The sequence below is a fragment of the Tauraco erythrolophus genome, chromosome 1 (genome assembly GCF_009769465.1).
Source record: "Tauraco erythrolophus isolate bTauEry1 chromosome 1, bTauEry1.pri, whole genome shotgun sequence".
Lineage (NCBI taxonomy): Eukaryota > Metazoa > Chordata > Aves > Musophagiformes > Musophagidae > Tauraco > Tauraco erythrolophus.
Window position 1 is genome coordinate 135,725,463 of NC_141465.1, and position 17,366 is coordinate 135,742,828.

General features: G+C 42.7%; 1 protein-coding gene across 2 annotated transcripts in view; it reads right to left on the minus strand.

The window, feature by feature from the left end:
* Positions 1-17,366, minus strand: part of FCHSD2 (FCH and double SH3 domains 2) — a 204,058-nt gene that overhangs the window by 184,004 nt on the left and 2,688 nt on the right. For both annotated transcript variants that reach the window (XM_086615149.1, XM_086615141.1), the window contains exon 2: positions 17,132-17,229. In XM_086615149.1, coding sequence (XP_086471275.1) covers positions 17,132-17,229 — 98 coding nt within the window. The remainder of the gene's footprint in view (positions 1-17,131; positions 17,230-17,366) is intronic.

Consider the following 17,366-nt stretch of genomic DNA (forward strand, 5'->3'; position numbering starts at 1 on the left):
AGGGAAGAATTTCTTCCTTAGATCCCATCGAAATCTCCCCTCTTTCAGTTTAAAGCCATTGCCCCGTGTCCTGTCACTACGCTTGTCAAAAGTCCCTCTCCAGGGACTTTTTTTTTTTTCCAGAGTCCCTCTCCAGGAAGCAACAGGAGAGACACTGCAACAGAATTATGCTTTTTGAATTTGGTGTTATTGTTGAAATAATCAGAAATAGAGTGAAGGCAGCTAAATTTCTGTAGGTACGGCATCTGCTGGGTAGGGAGTTAAAAAAAAAAAACACAAAACCAACCAACCAACCAACTAAAAAAAATGAACTCTACTATTTTCCTATCCTTGAACTGTTTCTTTTCCAGAACTGTGGCATTCCTTACCTCTACCCATTTCACCTGGGAAGGTTCTTGAGTACAGCCAGTCATTTCTGCTTGCATCATTCCCTACACAAGGAAAGAGAAGCCAGGGTCCCACCTCATCCTTTTTCCAAAAAGCTGAAACTTAAGTCTACTGCCAACCGGCCTCCTGGAAAAGATACTTAAAAGAGTACAAGAAGCCTTTTCTTCCTGCCACTGGCTTGCCTTGATCCTGATTACTACCTGCAGCAGCATTAGCTGCTACAAACACCTCAGAACAGGAAGCCCAACAGAGGATAATCTTCCCCAAGGGCAAACGCAGCGCAGGTGCTTAACTGGGAATTAAGAATCATTTTTTAATATAACTAAACTGGAAATTCATTTACGAAAAGAGCACTTTTGGGGAAGAGGAGCATCGTCTAGTCAGACTATTTTTCCTGATTGAAAAGCTGTGGTATAACCAGAACACAGGTGCTAATACAGGTTCTCTCCAGGCTGGCAACTCGTCAGCACAGCTACGTGAAGGTAAGGCAAAACGTGTTTCAAACATCTAGCTTGCTATGCCAAAAAAACAGCGCTCAGCCCTTGCCTGGTGGAACATCGAACTAACCTGCAAAATCCAGAAAGAAAAAAAAATCCAACATTTCAGCATGTAAAACTTCAGCAGCAGGGAGATCCATTTGCTCACTTGAGAGCAGAAAAGTGTTTGGATGTGTCTGGATTCACAATAACATCTCTCTGGCTGAAAAGATCTGGTCTTGGTTGTTAACTGGGCAGCAGCACCACAGTGCACCTCCGTGAGAAGGACTTGGCACCAATCAGCTCCAGCAAGCAGAGAATATCAAAGCACCCCTGCTAAGTAAAACGAACTTTTGAGGGAAGATCAAAGCTCAACGCACTCCACAATCTAGGCCTGGGGTGTTTAAAAGACTACCCCAAACTCCAGAACAAAGACCACTGTCGACAGTCGCATTCCTCGGACACAGCAGAGCTCTGCAGTCACGGTAAACCTTGGCTGCAGGACACAGAATATGACTGGTCAGAAGGCCAAGTCTCCCCAGGAGATCAGGAATAACAACATCACCATCCTTGATTCCAAGTAAAAGAAACATACCTTCACTCCTACTTGCACATTTGTAAAGATGAAAGTGAAGACAGCCACCAAAAGAAGAGGGAGCATAAAGGGGAAGCACGTGCAGAAGAAAGAAATAAAGAGCATTTTTACCAGGCTTCAACAACACACTAGATGATCCTCAAACCTTTATGTAGATTTTTGCACTATTTCTTGGGTATCTAATGGCCAGCAGCTGCTACAGAAGCAATAGAATCCTAGAGGATTCAATTCCCTTGGCATTAGAAATAGTCATTTCTCCCCCGGTAACAGCCAGACTGAAACATCAACTGTAACCAGTCTTTGGATTCTGGCGTCAAAATTCTGCAGATTTACAAATGACAGACTCATGTAATAACAAAGATTATGTTCACCTTCTCAGCAGAAAAGCCTGAACTTCAAATGCTTAGAAAAACTAGAGTATAAGGCCTTCTTTGTTTTCTACATAACTGATTAGCTCATAGTAACTAACCAAAATCTGCTTTCACATAGATTAACAGAAATACAGATTAATATTTTTAAAGTTTGTTTGATTTTTTGGTGTGTTGATTGGTTGAGGGTTTTTTTAACCTATTTGAACACAACACATATCATTTAAGCTCTGTATACGTTTTGATAGATTAGAAATTTTCAGGCAGATGCTGCCCTGAAAGCCTCCACATTGGTCACTGCATCGTACCAAAGCGCTTCTGCACCTTTCACGCAGCAAGCACAGGTGAAAAATTCAGATGTCCAAAGAGAATTAGTGCATTTCTCAAGGCTGTCACTATATAGAGAGGTAACGATTCAAAAATCTCACCACCACCCAGATCATTACACGTTTGAGCTCTTCACTTCTGCTTGAAAGACACAGAAAATAGCTAAGAAGCCGACACAAACTAATCTGACTGCAATTGCCCAAAGAAACTGCAGAAATTACTTTTCTTTCATCTCTTTTCTACTGTTGGGTGAAAAACATGGAATATAAGAAACAGCTACAGCTCCTGCTAACAGACCCAAAGATATTTGTTATACAAAACACTTCAGTGACCCAAAAATATGAACGTTTGCTATACAGATACCCGAGCGTTCTTTTAACCACAACGAAAAGATGAGCTTGCTCAAAGATCTGGAAAGGAAATCAAATCATGAGCCCTGACTCGTTTTGCTCACCAATTCACACTCCCTTCTGTTACCCTGCTTAGATACCTGGAAAAAGGTAACTCCTCCCTTCAAAAAAAAAAAAACAAACAATGCCAAAAATCCCACACTACAGGCATTTTCTTCCCAGTCTGGATTCTCGGTTTCAAAGAGATCATCTCTAGCAGATTTACTGGCTGCTTTTATAGAGAGAAAGAGAAAACACACCGTCTAGTACCAAAAGGTTTTTAAAGCACCCAAGGATGCTTTCAGCAAAAGGAATTCATTTCTCTGTTATTACAAGGTACTGAAACACACAACATTCAGCTTTTACAACCCACGTTCCTGCACCACATTGATATACAGATACGGTACTTCAACACTGCATAATGTTCCAGACACACATTCCCATTCAACACTCTTGTCATCTCTGGGAGCACTGAAGGGAGGGGAGGGAAAAAAATTAAGAGTTTTGTACTCCTGTAGTTGAAAATTCTTAAACGCTACTGATTCCATTACCACCGAGCCTAAATTAAAAGGTCTCACCTCTCTGACTCCTTGTTGTCTAGTGTGGTCATACAACTTCTCTTCACAAGGAGCCACACAAAGACGACAAGGGGCAGTGGTACAAGTCGCACTGGGAGAGGTTACATCTTGATGTATGAAAGAAATTTTTCACAGGGAGGACAATCAATCACTTGAACAATCTCCCAAGACACGTGGTAGGGTTCCCGTTGCTGGAGGTCTTCAAGATGCGACTGGACAGGGTGCTAGGTAATCGCATCAAGGCTCCCTCTGCTACAAAAGGTTGGACCAGATGGTCTTTTGAGGTCCCTTCCAACATGAGTTGTTCTGTGACTGGAGCACCTCTGCTATGGAGACAGGCTGGGAGAGTTGGGGCTGTTCAGCCTGGAGAAGAGGAGGCTCCAAGGAGACCTTCCAGTACCTAAAGGGGCTACAAGAAAGCTGGAGAGGGGTTTTGGACAAGGGTGTGTAGTGACAGGACAAGGGGCAATGGCTTTAAACTGAAAGAGGGGAGATTTCGATGGGATCTAAGGAAGAAATTCTTCCCTCTGAGGGTGGTGAGGCACTGGCACAGGTTGCCCAGAGAAGCTGTGGCTGCCCCATCCCTGGAAGTGTTCCAGGCCAGGTTGGATGGGGCTTTGGGCAACCTGGTGTAGTGGAGGGTGTCCCTGTCCGTGGCAGGGGGGTTGGAACTGGATGATCTTTGAGGTCCCTTCCAACTCAAACCATTCTATGATTCTATGATCTTTAAGGTCCCTCCCAACCCAAACCATTTTATGATTCTGTGAACTTGTGGACTGCAGTTACTTGCGTTTTATCAATTCAGAGAGCAAAGCCAGCCAGATCTGCTCCCTACTATTCTGTCTGGATGTATTTCCAGATACAGACTTACACACATTAAAGAAACACAAGACACCTCAATAGCTTTCCCTGCAGAACTCAGCAGAGGGGTAGAAATCATTCCAGTCACCAAAGTATTTCTTCCAATCCAGTATCAGGAAGGACAAACTACAACTGTTTCTCGCTACATGCGAGCGGAGAGTGGTGTAACATCGACCGGATGCAGCAAGACCAACCGCTGTACGCAATTCCATTTCCTCACCTCCGGAGAAAACAGCTGGTTGTGTCACTGCAATAGTTGCAGCAAAGAACGAAGGTGTGGCAGAGTTGGACATTCCTTCTGGTTAGACACTCCAGGGGAAACACCCTGGAGGCACATCTATTTTTAAAGAGCACCTATTTATTCCAGTATTGTCAGCTTAGTGAAATAACTTTCGTTTATCACTTTACACCAATACCACAGGAGCTGGTGAAATATATGTATTAAAATTCCAAGGTTTCGGCTTTGCTGTCACTCATGTTAAAACAAAGCCTTGTGATGATCCTCTCTTCACTTGTTTCTCCTCCTTCTTGCAATTCAGCTGCAACCGAATCCTGAAAGCAACAGCATTCCCAGAAATGGCCTGGATTCCTCCAAGTGTACAAACATATAAATACTGCAGCAGATCTTGTACAGAAACTGTGACTACTTTACCTATGCACTCTGTCTCTCTCACAACCACGCGGACTAACAGCGTTGAGAAAACAGAAGAAATTCAAAAGCAGGACCTATTTCTAACCAGATGTCACCAGGCAGCTATATTTACGTGTCCTCTTATCGAGTCGGCTCCGATCACAGAGGTAATTAGAAACAATCGCACAGAAACAATTAACATGAAAGAAAACTTCATAAATGAGCAGCACATTAAAAGAACATGTAAAGCCACTAGCAGCACCACAGCTGAAAATGAGCAAAGTGCATTTAGAAATAAGACAGGCTAACACCAGGCTGGGTAGACACCAGCAGTGCAAAAAGCAGCTGCTAGAAATCCAGACACTGCAATGCTGTCTATTATTGCTTTTCTGATTATCTTTTTTTAATTCACAAGTCATTCTATAGCCTCTCTCCTCTGTCTCTGCCCAGTTTTAGGATGGACAGACATCGATTTTTAGATCAAACATTAACACAAATTCAACAGCCTAACATATGGTAATGTTTCCAGATAGAAATTCACAACTATGTCAAGAAATACGACAATTTTACTACATTGCCAAAACCCTGAAAAACATTTGGGTCAATTTTATTTCATTTAAAAAAAAAAAAAAAAAAATCAGGCCCTCATCTCTGTCATTCTTAAACTCTGAATTAAACCCAAAGTACTTCTGCATTTTATACCCTTAGAAAATAATTTTAAGTAATTCCTCAAATTTCCAGCCTTTCCAAATGTTGCCAGGAGCGTATCTCAAAATACCCAAGTTCGTTTATTCTTATATTCAAACATCTTTAAAAGCACTTTTGATCTGAGATCATCTTAGAGTATCATCCCCTCCAGAAAAATCGTGGCTTGTTCGGTTTTTTGCCTCCTCCCTTTTTTTTTTCCCTCCCCTCCAAATATGCATACAGAATAGAGCAGAGCCAAAAACATAACCTATTTATGCTCAGTATTGTACGTACGTATTTAAACGTGGTCACGAGTGCCAAAATTTCCTTCACTAACACTGGCTGGCATCTAGCACACAAGCTAGAAATAACTGCACTTAGTGGCTTTACCACCATAAATCTTCAAAAGTCCTCTGCATGGCTGAGCTCTTCTCAGAAAATGAGACACCGAGGCGTTTTGTCTCTCTCACTACAAGGATGCTCGCTGGAGAAGGCGCAGGAGCAGCGAGATGTGTGTGAGCAACCTTCTTGTGGCCACTGGAGATCGGACCTACCCACCTTCTCACAGAAGAAATATTTCAAATAGCTCACAAGACTGCTACAAGGAACATCTCCAAACGTGAAGAAAAACTTTAAAAATCTAAGAATAGACTTTACACGCTTGCAGTAGTACATGGGAAAAAAAACCCTGAGATTTCAATAAGGTTTTTTTGTTAGTTTTACTCTCTTTCCTCAAGTATTAGTTGGAAATATTGTGTTTTTGAAGAAATAAAAACAACCACTTACAAACATTAACTCAATAAAAAGCCTCTAACTTAACATATTGCTACATTGCATTTTGGAAAAACGTTATTAAAATTTTAAAATCTACTATAAAAAAACAAACAGAAAAACACTACTTTGAGCTGTTATAAACCAGTTTCATTTACTGCAAATACTGGTCTGGAATAACTTTGGTTTGATTAGGTTTTGCCCTTCTTTTAAAGCCCATTTTCAAAAACATGAACGCAGAACACCTTTTTTTGTGTGCTTTCACTCTGCAGTAAGCAAGTAAGATGATGGAACAAGCTCATTGACTGTACTAAGACCCAAAAAACCCCAATAATCAGATACATATTCATCCGAAAACCAAAATTACCAACTGTAATACAAGATAACAGCCAGGTTAAAAGTCCAGTAGGAGCAGGAAAAGATGATCTCAACGACCAGCTGCGGATGGTAAGCCAAGTAACACGGTACTAAGTTCTCCGCAGTCAAGATAACCACGCTACATTGGGGGGGAAAAAAAAAAGGAAAAAATGTCTCTTTTTAGCTCTGCCTCCCCTATGAAGAGTATTTACATGAGGTATGATCCCATAATATCATTTCCCTCATTTGTCAGGACAAGTTTCCCACTCACTGGCACTGAAAAAGCACAAGGTTTTCAAGGTCCCCGAGAGGAGACGGGACCAGTGTTCTCTTTTGACTCCAACGCCAGACTCGACCCCAAAGCAGAAACTCTAATATTAAAAGGAACTTCATGCAATGCACCATCAGGAGACTGGCCGAACAGGTCTATAATGTCAATTCTGTACAGTTCTGAGGAGCATCTTCAGCATCCTTTATATAAAGTTCTAGCAGCCTTTACCAGACACAGAATACACAGGTTCCAATTATAACTTTTGGTAAAAACATAAACCCCACTTCAAATTGGTTGCTTTGGGCAATCTGGTGTAGTGGAGGGTGTCCCTGCCCATGGCAGGGGGGTTGGAACTGGATGATCTTTGAGGTCCCTTCCAACCCAAACCGTTCTGTGATTCTATAAATACAGCCACAACTATCAGATTCTCTGAGTGTTATCAGCTCCTGTGAAAAGCTGTACCTTTTTCATTAATATTATTATTTAGAAACACCACCCTGTGACACTGTTTGCATTAGGACAAGGTTGTACCTTCCAATTAACTCCAGTTCTGCGACACAAACAGTGGCACTGCCAAGAACCGTCGTTCACAACCTGCTGGCGGCTATTTTCAGCATGACAAAAACCGAACTTGTTCTGAGCCAGCTTGACACACAGTCAAAAACATTCCAGTGAAGCCAGTTCTTGTGGTGCAAGGCTGTCTCCTGCTACTCACCACACCCCGCTGGCAGAGGCAAAGTGGAGAATCTGTGCCCGCCAGGCAGAAAATACAATGGACTACGAACTGGACTAACATGAAATCGACTTCGCTTCACAGAATCCCAGAATGTGAGGGATTGGAAAGGACCTCAAAGGATCATCTAGTCAAATCCCCCTGCCGGAGCAGGACCACCTAGATCAGATCACACCAGAACGCGTCCAGGCGGGTCTGGAACATCTCCAGAGAAGGAGACTCCACAACCTCTCTGGGCAGCCTGTTCCAGTGCTCTGTTCCCCTTACTGGGAAGTTCTTCCTCATGTTTAAGCGGAACCTCCGATGTTCCAGCTTAGATCCATTTCCCCTTGTCCTGTCATTGGATGCTACTGAGAAGAGCCGGGCTCCATGCTTATGACAGTCACCCTTTACACATTTATAAACATTAATGAGGTCCCCCCTCAGTCTCCTCCAAGCTAAAGAGACCCAGCTCCCTCAGCCTTTCCTCAGAAGGGAGATGCTCCACTCCCTTCATCATCTTTGTGGCCCTGCGCTGGACTCTCTCCAGCAGTTCCTTGTCCCTCTTTAACTGCGGGGCCCAGAACTGGACACAATATTCCAGATGCGGCCTCACCAGGGCAGAGTAGAGGGGGAGGAGAACCTCTCTCGACCTACTCACCACACCCCTTCTAATACACCCCAGGATGCCATTGGCCTTCTTGGCCATAAGGGCACATTGCTGGCTCATGGTCATCCTGCTGTCCACCAGGACCCCCAGGTCCCTTTCCCCTGTGCTGCCCCCAACAGCTCAGCTCCCAACTTGTACTGGTACATGGGGTTGTTCATCCCCAGATGCAAGACTCTACACTTGCCCTTGTTGTATTTCATTAAATTTCTCCCTGTCCAACTCTCCACTTGCTGATGCACATCTCCCTGTTCATCTGTGAACGTCTAAATCAACTTCCAGAGGAAAGACAAGGCTGGCACAGGGGAAGAAGAAAAAATAACTTCAAAAAATAAAAAAAACAGTCTGCAGCCACCAAGCTAGATGAAAAGGGTGGAGTGCCCTCTGTTACCAGCCCCCATGTCCCAAGCCACAGCAGGTATTGTTTACAAAAGTCTTTGTGTAGGTTATGCTAAAAGGCTGAAAGCGCTGTCTGCAAAAGATGCAGAAAGCATTACTGGCAAAGGATGCAGAACCTGGAAAACAAACCTCTTCCCACCAAACATGATGAAACAAATACAGCAAAACACCAGAGGAAATTAAGCCAGGCGACGCTAATTGTGTCTGGAATGATAAGAATGCTCTTCCTCTTCCCAATACAGCTTATCATGACATTTGTGGTATGTCCTGAACATCTTCAACTCCCCTTACATACAGGGTTTTGAAGTAAGAGTTGGGATTAAAAATACTTAGAGCCTTAAAGGGAGAGCCTTCCTCACAGAATCAGGCTTGGGTTTGATCACATGGATCAAAGGAAGAGCTTGTTGTTCCTTTAAAATTATCCTGTAGCACGAATTCTGATACACATACCTAACCTGGTCGATTGGCAGCTACACCTTGCAATGGTCACCATCAAAATCTGTAACAAAGGCAACTTTGCATCACAACTGCTGGTTTTCCAGAGCTCTGCCCAGTAACACTGCGGTGAAAAACCATAGTTAGCTCCAGGAAAGGCCGCACTCGGATAAAATTCAGGAAAAAAAACCCACCCACACAACTTTCTGCAAGCTAAAGAATTCATTCTTAAAAAGGGGGCATTGAGTCAAAACTGAAAATGCAGTTTTTGGTAAGGAATGCATGAGTTTTACTCAGTACCAGAATCGTCTTGTTACAGCCTTCCAAGACAAAGCACATCAAAGGCACGGTGCTCACCAGCTAACGGAACAAGCCTGGATTCTCCTGAAAGCTGCTAAGGAACACGAGCCCTTAAAAATCAGACCTCCAGAGCACGTGTTGGAATTGCTTTAGTAACCAAAAGCTCCTTCAAATGCAAGCCTTAAAGCTAAAGTGGTGAAAAAAAATTAATTTCCTTTCTGATGTGAGAAATGGATTGTTGTTTGGGTTTTTTGTTGGTGGTGGTTTGTTTGGGTTTTGTTTTGGTTTTAATACAGTTATTTCTGCTACAAAGAAACCCCAAGAGGATCATGAAAACCAAACCTTCATCAGTCAACCAAAAACTGTAAAGCTACTTAAAAATACTGAAACAGGAGGTCCATTACTTTTTATATGCCAGGGATAAAAAAAATAAGAAATGAAGGAGTGTGGTCCATTTCTCAATTTCACCGTGCCAAGCTAGGCCTGAATCATTACACTGTGGCTATGTTTATACTGAATCTTTTTTTTTTTTTTTGCCTGCTAAAAACTTGGACTTCCACACCCAGTAGGCAACATTTTTTTAAGTACATTCCAAGCTTCCCTCAAACAGTTCCAGTCAAAACACCACCAGATTTTAATTCCATCAAGAATGCGAGCATCTCATTAAAGGACTGCCTAATTATAGGTAACGTGCCCAGACCACAGATTCTGTGGCATCTTGATATGGAATATTATTCAAAGGTAACACCACTAATTTTTTCTCAAAATTTCTGAAGTTTCTGCATATGTGGTGCTACAGCGAAGAATTACGCTGTGTCCCCTCAACTAGTTCACAGAGCTTGGAAACAAAATATAAAAAATGAACTCACAATACTCACTAGCAGTGAGAAAGATCAACCCAAGAGGAAAGAAAATGTCATCAACTCCTAAGAAAACTGCAAGGTTTAAAGAAAAAAATCAAGCCTCTAGATCTACTAGTTGCACAAGGAAAGCCTTTTCAAGAGAGTCAAACTCAGACTGAAACAATACTGTGCACACAGTTTTCATGAGTTTTTCTAATTCTTCTGCTGTCCTCTACCTTTGGCAGGTCACAGAATCCAGAACCTGTAAGCACAGAACATGACTCTGCTCCTACTTCAATACAGCTGCAAACACCAGAGGCGGGCAGCGCGTCTGCTGAATGGAGTGAATGACCTTGAAGGAAAAAGGAAAGGTGGCAATGAAGGACAAATTTCCGAGCAGTATAAAGGAAAAAAAAAAAAAGACAATCTCCTGAGAACCTCCCAGTGACTGCAGAGAGGAAGTTCTGAACAGGAATTATTTTTTTTTTTTTAAAAAAAAAGGCCTTATCAGATACCCACTAGTCAGACGCAAACATGTTGTGGAGTCTAAAATAGGGTTCAAGAACATCCAGACAAATTGCATTCCCTGCAGCTGGAGACTGGAAAGAAGAGGAAGAAAGGTAAACTCCTCACTACTACTTTGCCTCGGGACAGGAAAAGTAAAGCTTCCTCATAATTTTTCGGAATTTCTTATGGCATCCTAATATATATGGCTATATACATACATAAACACATACTCTTTTCCAGTTTTCCAGTTACTTCTCCTTCGGCAGCGCCATCCGTACCGCGACAAGCCTGTTCCCTAACGTGGTCTCTGTTAAGTGATCCGCATTGGAGCTGCTGTGTGAGGTTTGCCACATTTAAAATCAGACCTGCAGAGAGTTTCTACTTCGGTGGCTTGACCCGCAGCCAAAGCTGCCGTAAACCTTATCACAAAGCTACCAGCACGATCCGGGAGATCGCAGGAGCGTAGTGAGTCAAATTCCACCAGAGAGTACGAGGTACGCTCACAGCAAAAGGTTACACGCAGCTTTATTAAGTGGAGTATAATTCAACATGTAAAACGGCATGTTAGAACTAGCAGCAACAAGCTACCGACAGATATACATTCATTCATACTGTTACTTTCTTTTTTTAAGTATCTGCACTGTTCGCTCAGGCTTGTTACAACAGGAACGAGACGCCGAGTTAGAGATGACAAAGAAGCACTTGGTCCTCGTACTGGGCACATAAAAACAAATTCCCAGTAAGTTCCTTCTTCCCTCACTCACACACTCCACGTCCAACCCGCTACGTCTCAGCGGAGCAGAATCAAGCGACAGGTCGAGGGAAGGGATTCTGCCCCTCTGCTCTGCTCTCCTGAGACCCCCCTGCAGTGCTGCCTTCAGCTCTGGGGTCCCCAACACAAGAAGGACATGGAGCTGCTGGAGCGGGGCCAGAGGAGGCCATGGAGATGATCCAAGGGCTGGAGCACCTCTGCTCTGGAGACAGGCTGGGAGAGTTGGGGCTGTTCAGCCTGGAGAAGAGAAGGCTCTGGGGAGACCTTCCAGCACCTTCCAGTACCTAAAGGGGCTACAGGAAAGCTGGAGAGGGGCTTTGGACAAGGGTGTGTAGTGACAGGACATGGGGCAATGGATTTAAACTGAAAGAGGGGAGATTTTGATGGGATCTAAGGAAGAAATTCTTCCCTCTGAGGGTGGTGAGGCACTGGCACAGGTTGCCCAGAGAAGCTGTGGCTGCCCCATCCCTGGCAGTGTTCAAGGCCAGGTTGGATGAGGCTTTGGGCAACCTGGTGAGTGGAAAGTGTCCCTGCCCATGGCAGGGGGGTTGGAACTGGATGATCTCTGAGGTCCCTTCCAACCCAAACCATTCTGTGATTCTGTTCTACGACAGTGCAGCTGACAGGGCAACAGCACCCAAGATCAGAAAGGACCCGGGCTGTGAAGCAAGTGAAGGCAGAGGTTTAACAAACGCAGTAGGCACGAGCAGTACTGCTACACACTAAACACGAAAGCATCTCAGAAATAAAGGTGATGCCCAAGAACTACGTAAAATTCCCAAGCTCAGAATTCGATAAAGAAGGGACTAGGGAAGAGATGAAATATTTGGGAGGAAAAACAAGAAAAATAAGGAAGGAAGAAGCAATCTTCAGAGGACAGAGCTCCAGAAGACAGAACATAGCACACAAAGGCAAAGCAGCAGCAGGAGAAAGGCGAATGAGACAGAAATAGAGTGAGAGGAAAATGTAGCCTTACAAAAAGAGAGCTGAATGAATTTACAGGATACACTCGCTGCGATATATGCTAGACTGAACAACCAGAAGATATTCTAAATAAGTAAAAAGTAAGGAAGGAGAAATCACAAGGACAGAAGAGGGAAAGAAACAGGAGGTATCTCTACATATATTTGCATCCAAATCAGGAACTCAGGAAGTTTATGAGCCTACGATTTTGGCAATTCCCTTTACACTATGGATTTAGTTGAAAGTGATGAAAAACTAAATTTGGGACCCAACAAACAAAAGGGCTGTATTGCTATTCCATTTCAGCTAGAAATCAGTCAATCTTCAGAAACACAGAATGACAGAGTGGTTGGGTTGGAAGGGACCTCAAAGATCATCCAGTTCCAACCCCCCCGCCACAGGCAGGGACACCTTCCACTACACCAGGTTGCTCAAAGCCCCATCCAACCTGGCCTGGAACACTTCCAGGGATGGGGCAGTCACAGCTCCTCTGGGCAACCTGTGCCAGTGCCTCACCACCCTCAGAGGGAAGAATTTCTTCCTTAGATCCCATCGAAATCTCCCCTCTTCCAGTTTAAAGCCATTGCCCCATTTCTTGTCACTACATGCCCTTGCAAAAAGTCCCTCTCCAGCTTTCCTGTAGGCCCCCTCTAGGTACTGGAAGGCTGCAATCTATACACCTGCAATCTTTACACCTATTTTCAACACTCTGTACAGTAAACTGATTTAAAATGATGAAGCAGCACAGGATCACACACCCAGACTGCAGAAAATTCGCTCAGATTTAAACAAGGAGGCCCTCCCAGCTCTGCAGTTCACCAAGCAGCAGCTGTGCCTTCTGCGGGAGCATCAGGCTGCGCTTACGTAGCGACTTTAATCCCATGGGTACCTGGGCTGCTCCTGCACAGTCCAGCTCCCCCTCTCCTTCCTCAGGTACTCATCCTCCTACCTCTCACACTAGCAAGCTGAATCAGGGAATGGATTTATCAAAAAACAATTTTTTGGGGGGGAGAAAAGACAGGGCAGGTTTGATTTCAGGTGGGCAAGTTCCCTAACGCACATGGCCCATCCATCCTTGTGCTCCTCCAGGGAGACAGTCGAACTAGTTGGCAAGTGGAGCTGGCCCTTCAGCAGCAGTCCAGGCTTTAGAACAGATTGAAACAGCCATGCAACCACAACCTCACTCTCTCTGGCGAAACATGAAAGCAAAGAAGTTCTAAAAAAGACATTTGAGAATACATTAGCAAAAATCATAAAGGCATAGAAAGTTCTTTTCAAAAGCCTTGAGACAACGTTCAGGGCAAAGCAGCCATCACCAAACAAGTTCATGAAATCTATAGCACATAAAGAAGTTACAGAAATACCAAGTTGAATTAAAATGTGTACATACACAGTTCTTTACAATTGTGCAGATGCGTGCACACACACACAAGTCCCAGCAAACGAAGGGCAATTTCAGACTACTACGTGTGACTTGTTTACTACCACCAATGAAATAAGACAATCTTGAAAACCAAAACACATGAAAATTGCCAACACCTCTGATAAATTCAGCCATTCATAACCCAGTTGGCCTTTTGGGGGAAAAAAAAAAAGAATAATTAACTTGCCTAAAATCAGCCAGATGAGGATAGAGTGAAAAGTGCTTCCAGCCACAGAGAATCTCTGAAAGATTTCTGGTTGACAGCAACAAAGCCTACATTTACCTTTTGGGGGGAAATACCTCCTTCTCCATCACAGTTGCAGAAAGACAATCTTTTTATAGCGATGCCAGCACAGATCTACCACATGAAAGGATATGGTAGCTTTAGTGAGCTCCAGAAGATAAACATGTCATGCCTAAAACTGAGCCAATGATCCTAAAAGCATCCTGAATCACTTGTTCCACAAATTCCCCAGTCGCTAAGTCTGAAGAAACGTAACATGAAGAGCCACAGAGAGATTATAAACACAGAAATGTATTTTTAAACACATTTGCTAACACGTTTTGAAATTTTTTTTATTACAGTCTTGTCGAGTCATAAAAAGACACTTCAGCTTTCCTGCTACTAAGCTCCCACAGAGAAGAGAAACACAACGCAGTTTGTAAAACTGCAACGGATATTTGATTATTTTTTTTAATAGATATTAGGATTTTATGTTGTGTCAAAAGTCGTCCAACTCCCAAGAAAGCTTTCCACTCAACTACCAGCACGTGGGTTTGTCAAGTCCTAGGTATGATTTCCACAAGCAAAACGTGTTGTCTTTTCTTCCCAGCCTCCAGGACCTGAACCTCCATCCTTGCATACAAAACACTGCGTTACCACTCCAAAAGATGACATATTTCAGATTTAATTAAACACAGTGGTTTTGTTTATGTACAGCCCTCAAGGAGATTAAGTATCTGCAGAGGGGCTGGAGAAAAGGTAGTTACACCTATATGCCTCACCCCTGACCAGGAATTCCGTTTGGAATAAACAGTAGTTCAGTCTTCGTCCTCTCCAAGTGTCATAGCTTAAGCCTTCAAACCATAAACATTTAAAGCAGTGCTCAGTTTTGCAGAAAGATATCAAAGCTACTGGAATGGCAAATATGATCTGGTGGGCTGCCAAAAACCATCTGCTGATATCCCAGACAATAGATTTATTCTAGTAGAACTCAAAGGAGGACTTTCTGATCTTTGCCTTGTATCACTTCTCTTTAGTTTTGCACAAAACTGAACTGAAATGATGCAAAAATATAACTAAGAGCTTTAAATCCTACACAAATACTATGGTTTGTAAGTATTACACACGCAATTTGAATGTTTGCATTTATATGCTAACAGATCATGCTAACAAATACAGCAATTATTTGTAATAATTTAAAATATGCATTCTTACTAACTTGCAGACCAGGTAGAGAGAGTTTCTTGCTGCCACTGCAGCAGTTACGTCTGTAGAATTCAGAGCAGCACAAAAGGAGAGCGTGCAGTTGTACTGGTGCACTGCCTGAAAGCTCCAACAGCGCCACGAAAGGGCCCGAACCCTCTCCAGTCTTGACAAACAACCAGTATTCAGCTAAAATTTAATACTTTTGGGTAACAGCAGGGTGCTTTCTACAGAAATAATTCTCCGTTCCAGAGACAAAAAGATCCTGTGTGTGGTTCCAGGGAGCACTGCTTTCTGGAACGCTCCGGAATCACGGTGGCTGCATATCCTGAATACATCATGAACACACAAGTGATGGGATGACGGGTTTGACACCCAATTTCTCACACCAGTGACGGACACTGACCAGTGCAGCATCAAGACTACCCAGTTCCCCTTCCTCCTTTCACAGCCAGATGCAATCAAAAGGCCTATGCATCACAAACCAAGATTTTTTTTTTTTTTTCAGCAAATGTTTTTAAGAAAAATTCTCTTGCTCGCCCTTATTCCGTTGCCTGGTACTTGTTCAAACCATTGACACGACGGAGCTGTCATATCCCATCACATCATTCCGTGTTTAAAGAATGTTTAACCTGTAAATCCACGCAGCGATTCTGCAAACGCAGATTGCTTGCAACAAGAAGGCTGAACGGAGCCCACGTACGTTTAGTGACTGTGTTAGTGAGTTAAATATATTAACTTCATCCATAACATTAACATTTACAAATGGAATTAACTGTAGAAATTAAATTACAGTAAAGAAAACCATTTAGGCCGGCATTTTCACACGTTTTCCTGTTTTTGTCTCCACAGGCTAATAATGCTGATGACGTCTTTCAGCGGAACACACACTGAAGTCATTCTAGGCTCCCGAAAAATAGGAAATGCTAACAAAACCTGGGCTAGAGCAGCAGTACCTGGTCTAGATGTTCTAAAAATACGCTTCTATCTAGGGGGAAAAATTCTTTGGCTCAGTCTGTCACCTATTACTCAGCATTTGCTAGTCAAACATTCCACAGCCACGGATTTTAATCTAAGGAAACAAACGCTGTGATCTTTCCCATACGAAAAAAAAAGTGTTTCAACACCCACAGAAGAAAAACGGGAGAGACAGCTCAAGGCTGGACATCCTGATTTATGGAGAGGACACTGTGAGAGCGAGACAAACGGTATGTCATCCGTCGAAGTTGCCACATTTGCATTTTACAGACAAATATCAAGCAAGAAATCTCATTTAAATAATGAACGGGTGGACTACCCACTGCCAAAAAGAGCAGGACAGCAGTGAACTCACTGCTGAATATTTTTGCAGCAGAACCATCCTAGAAAAGGGTCCTCTCCAAAAGGAATGATTAATCCTCCATATCACTCCAGGTATTCACTACCACCATATTTTGTGAAAAGCAAATTTTTAATAAGAGAAGCAGTCACATTCGGTGAAACGAATAATAAAACCTCCACAACTGATGTCATGTAAATTATCTCTATTGATCTTAACCTGTGCAGAGCATTCAATTATAAATGTAAATATCTTTTGTAAGTTTCTGGTAAAAAACACAATCTATTTTAAAGTGCTGTTCAAAGCTATCTCCAGTGAGAGATAAATCATCAGTGGTTTTAAACTATTTTAATAATTTTAGCAGCCCCTTGGAACTGGTAAATCAAAGTCTTAGTCTATTATATGGAGGAAGGTTGCTGAAAAGACCAACTTTTTGTATGCTGTTTGCCACTCTTTTTTTTAACATTTCCCCCATTGAAGAGAAGAAAAAATGGTTTGCATTGTGTTAGCTCCAGTTATAATTTCCAGCTGTGACAAAACTTTAACAGCCTAAAAGCAGGAAATCCAAAGAGGAAATTCCATCGCCAGTTCCTGAAGTTTTGTAACTCAAATGTTCTTCCAAAAAACTGCATCTTAAAGGAATTTTGGTAGTGTTTTCTGTAACCTTACCTGATATCTTCAAGTAGCTCACATTCTGTCTGATGCTTGGCCTGAAGTTTTGTCATCTGCTCAACCTGGATGTTTTTTAGCTCCTGTGTAACTTTCACCTACAAAAAAAACACAGACTACATATATTTTCTGCGGAGTTTAAGTCAACTTTCGACAAGAACAAAACCAATCCATGTCCTTCACCTATTCTGAAATTACACTTACACTGCTTACACTGCACATGGCAAGAATCTCA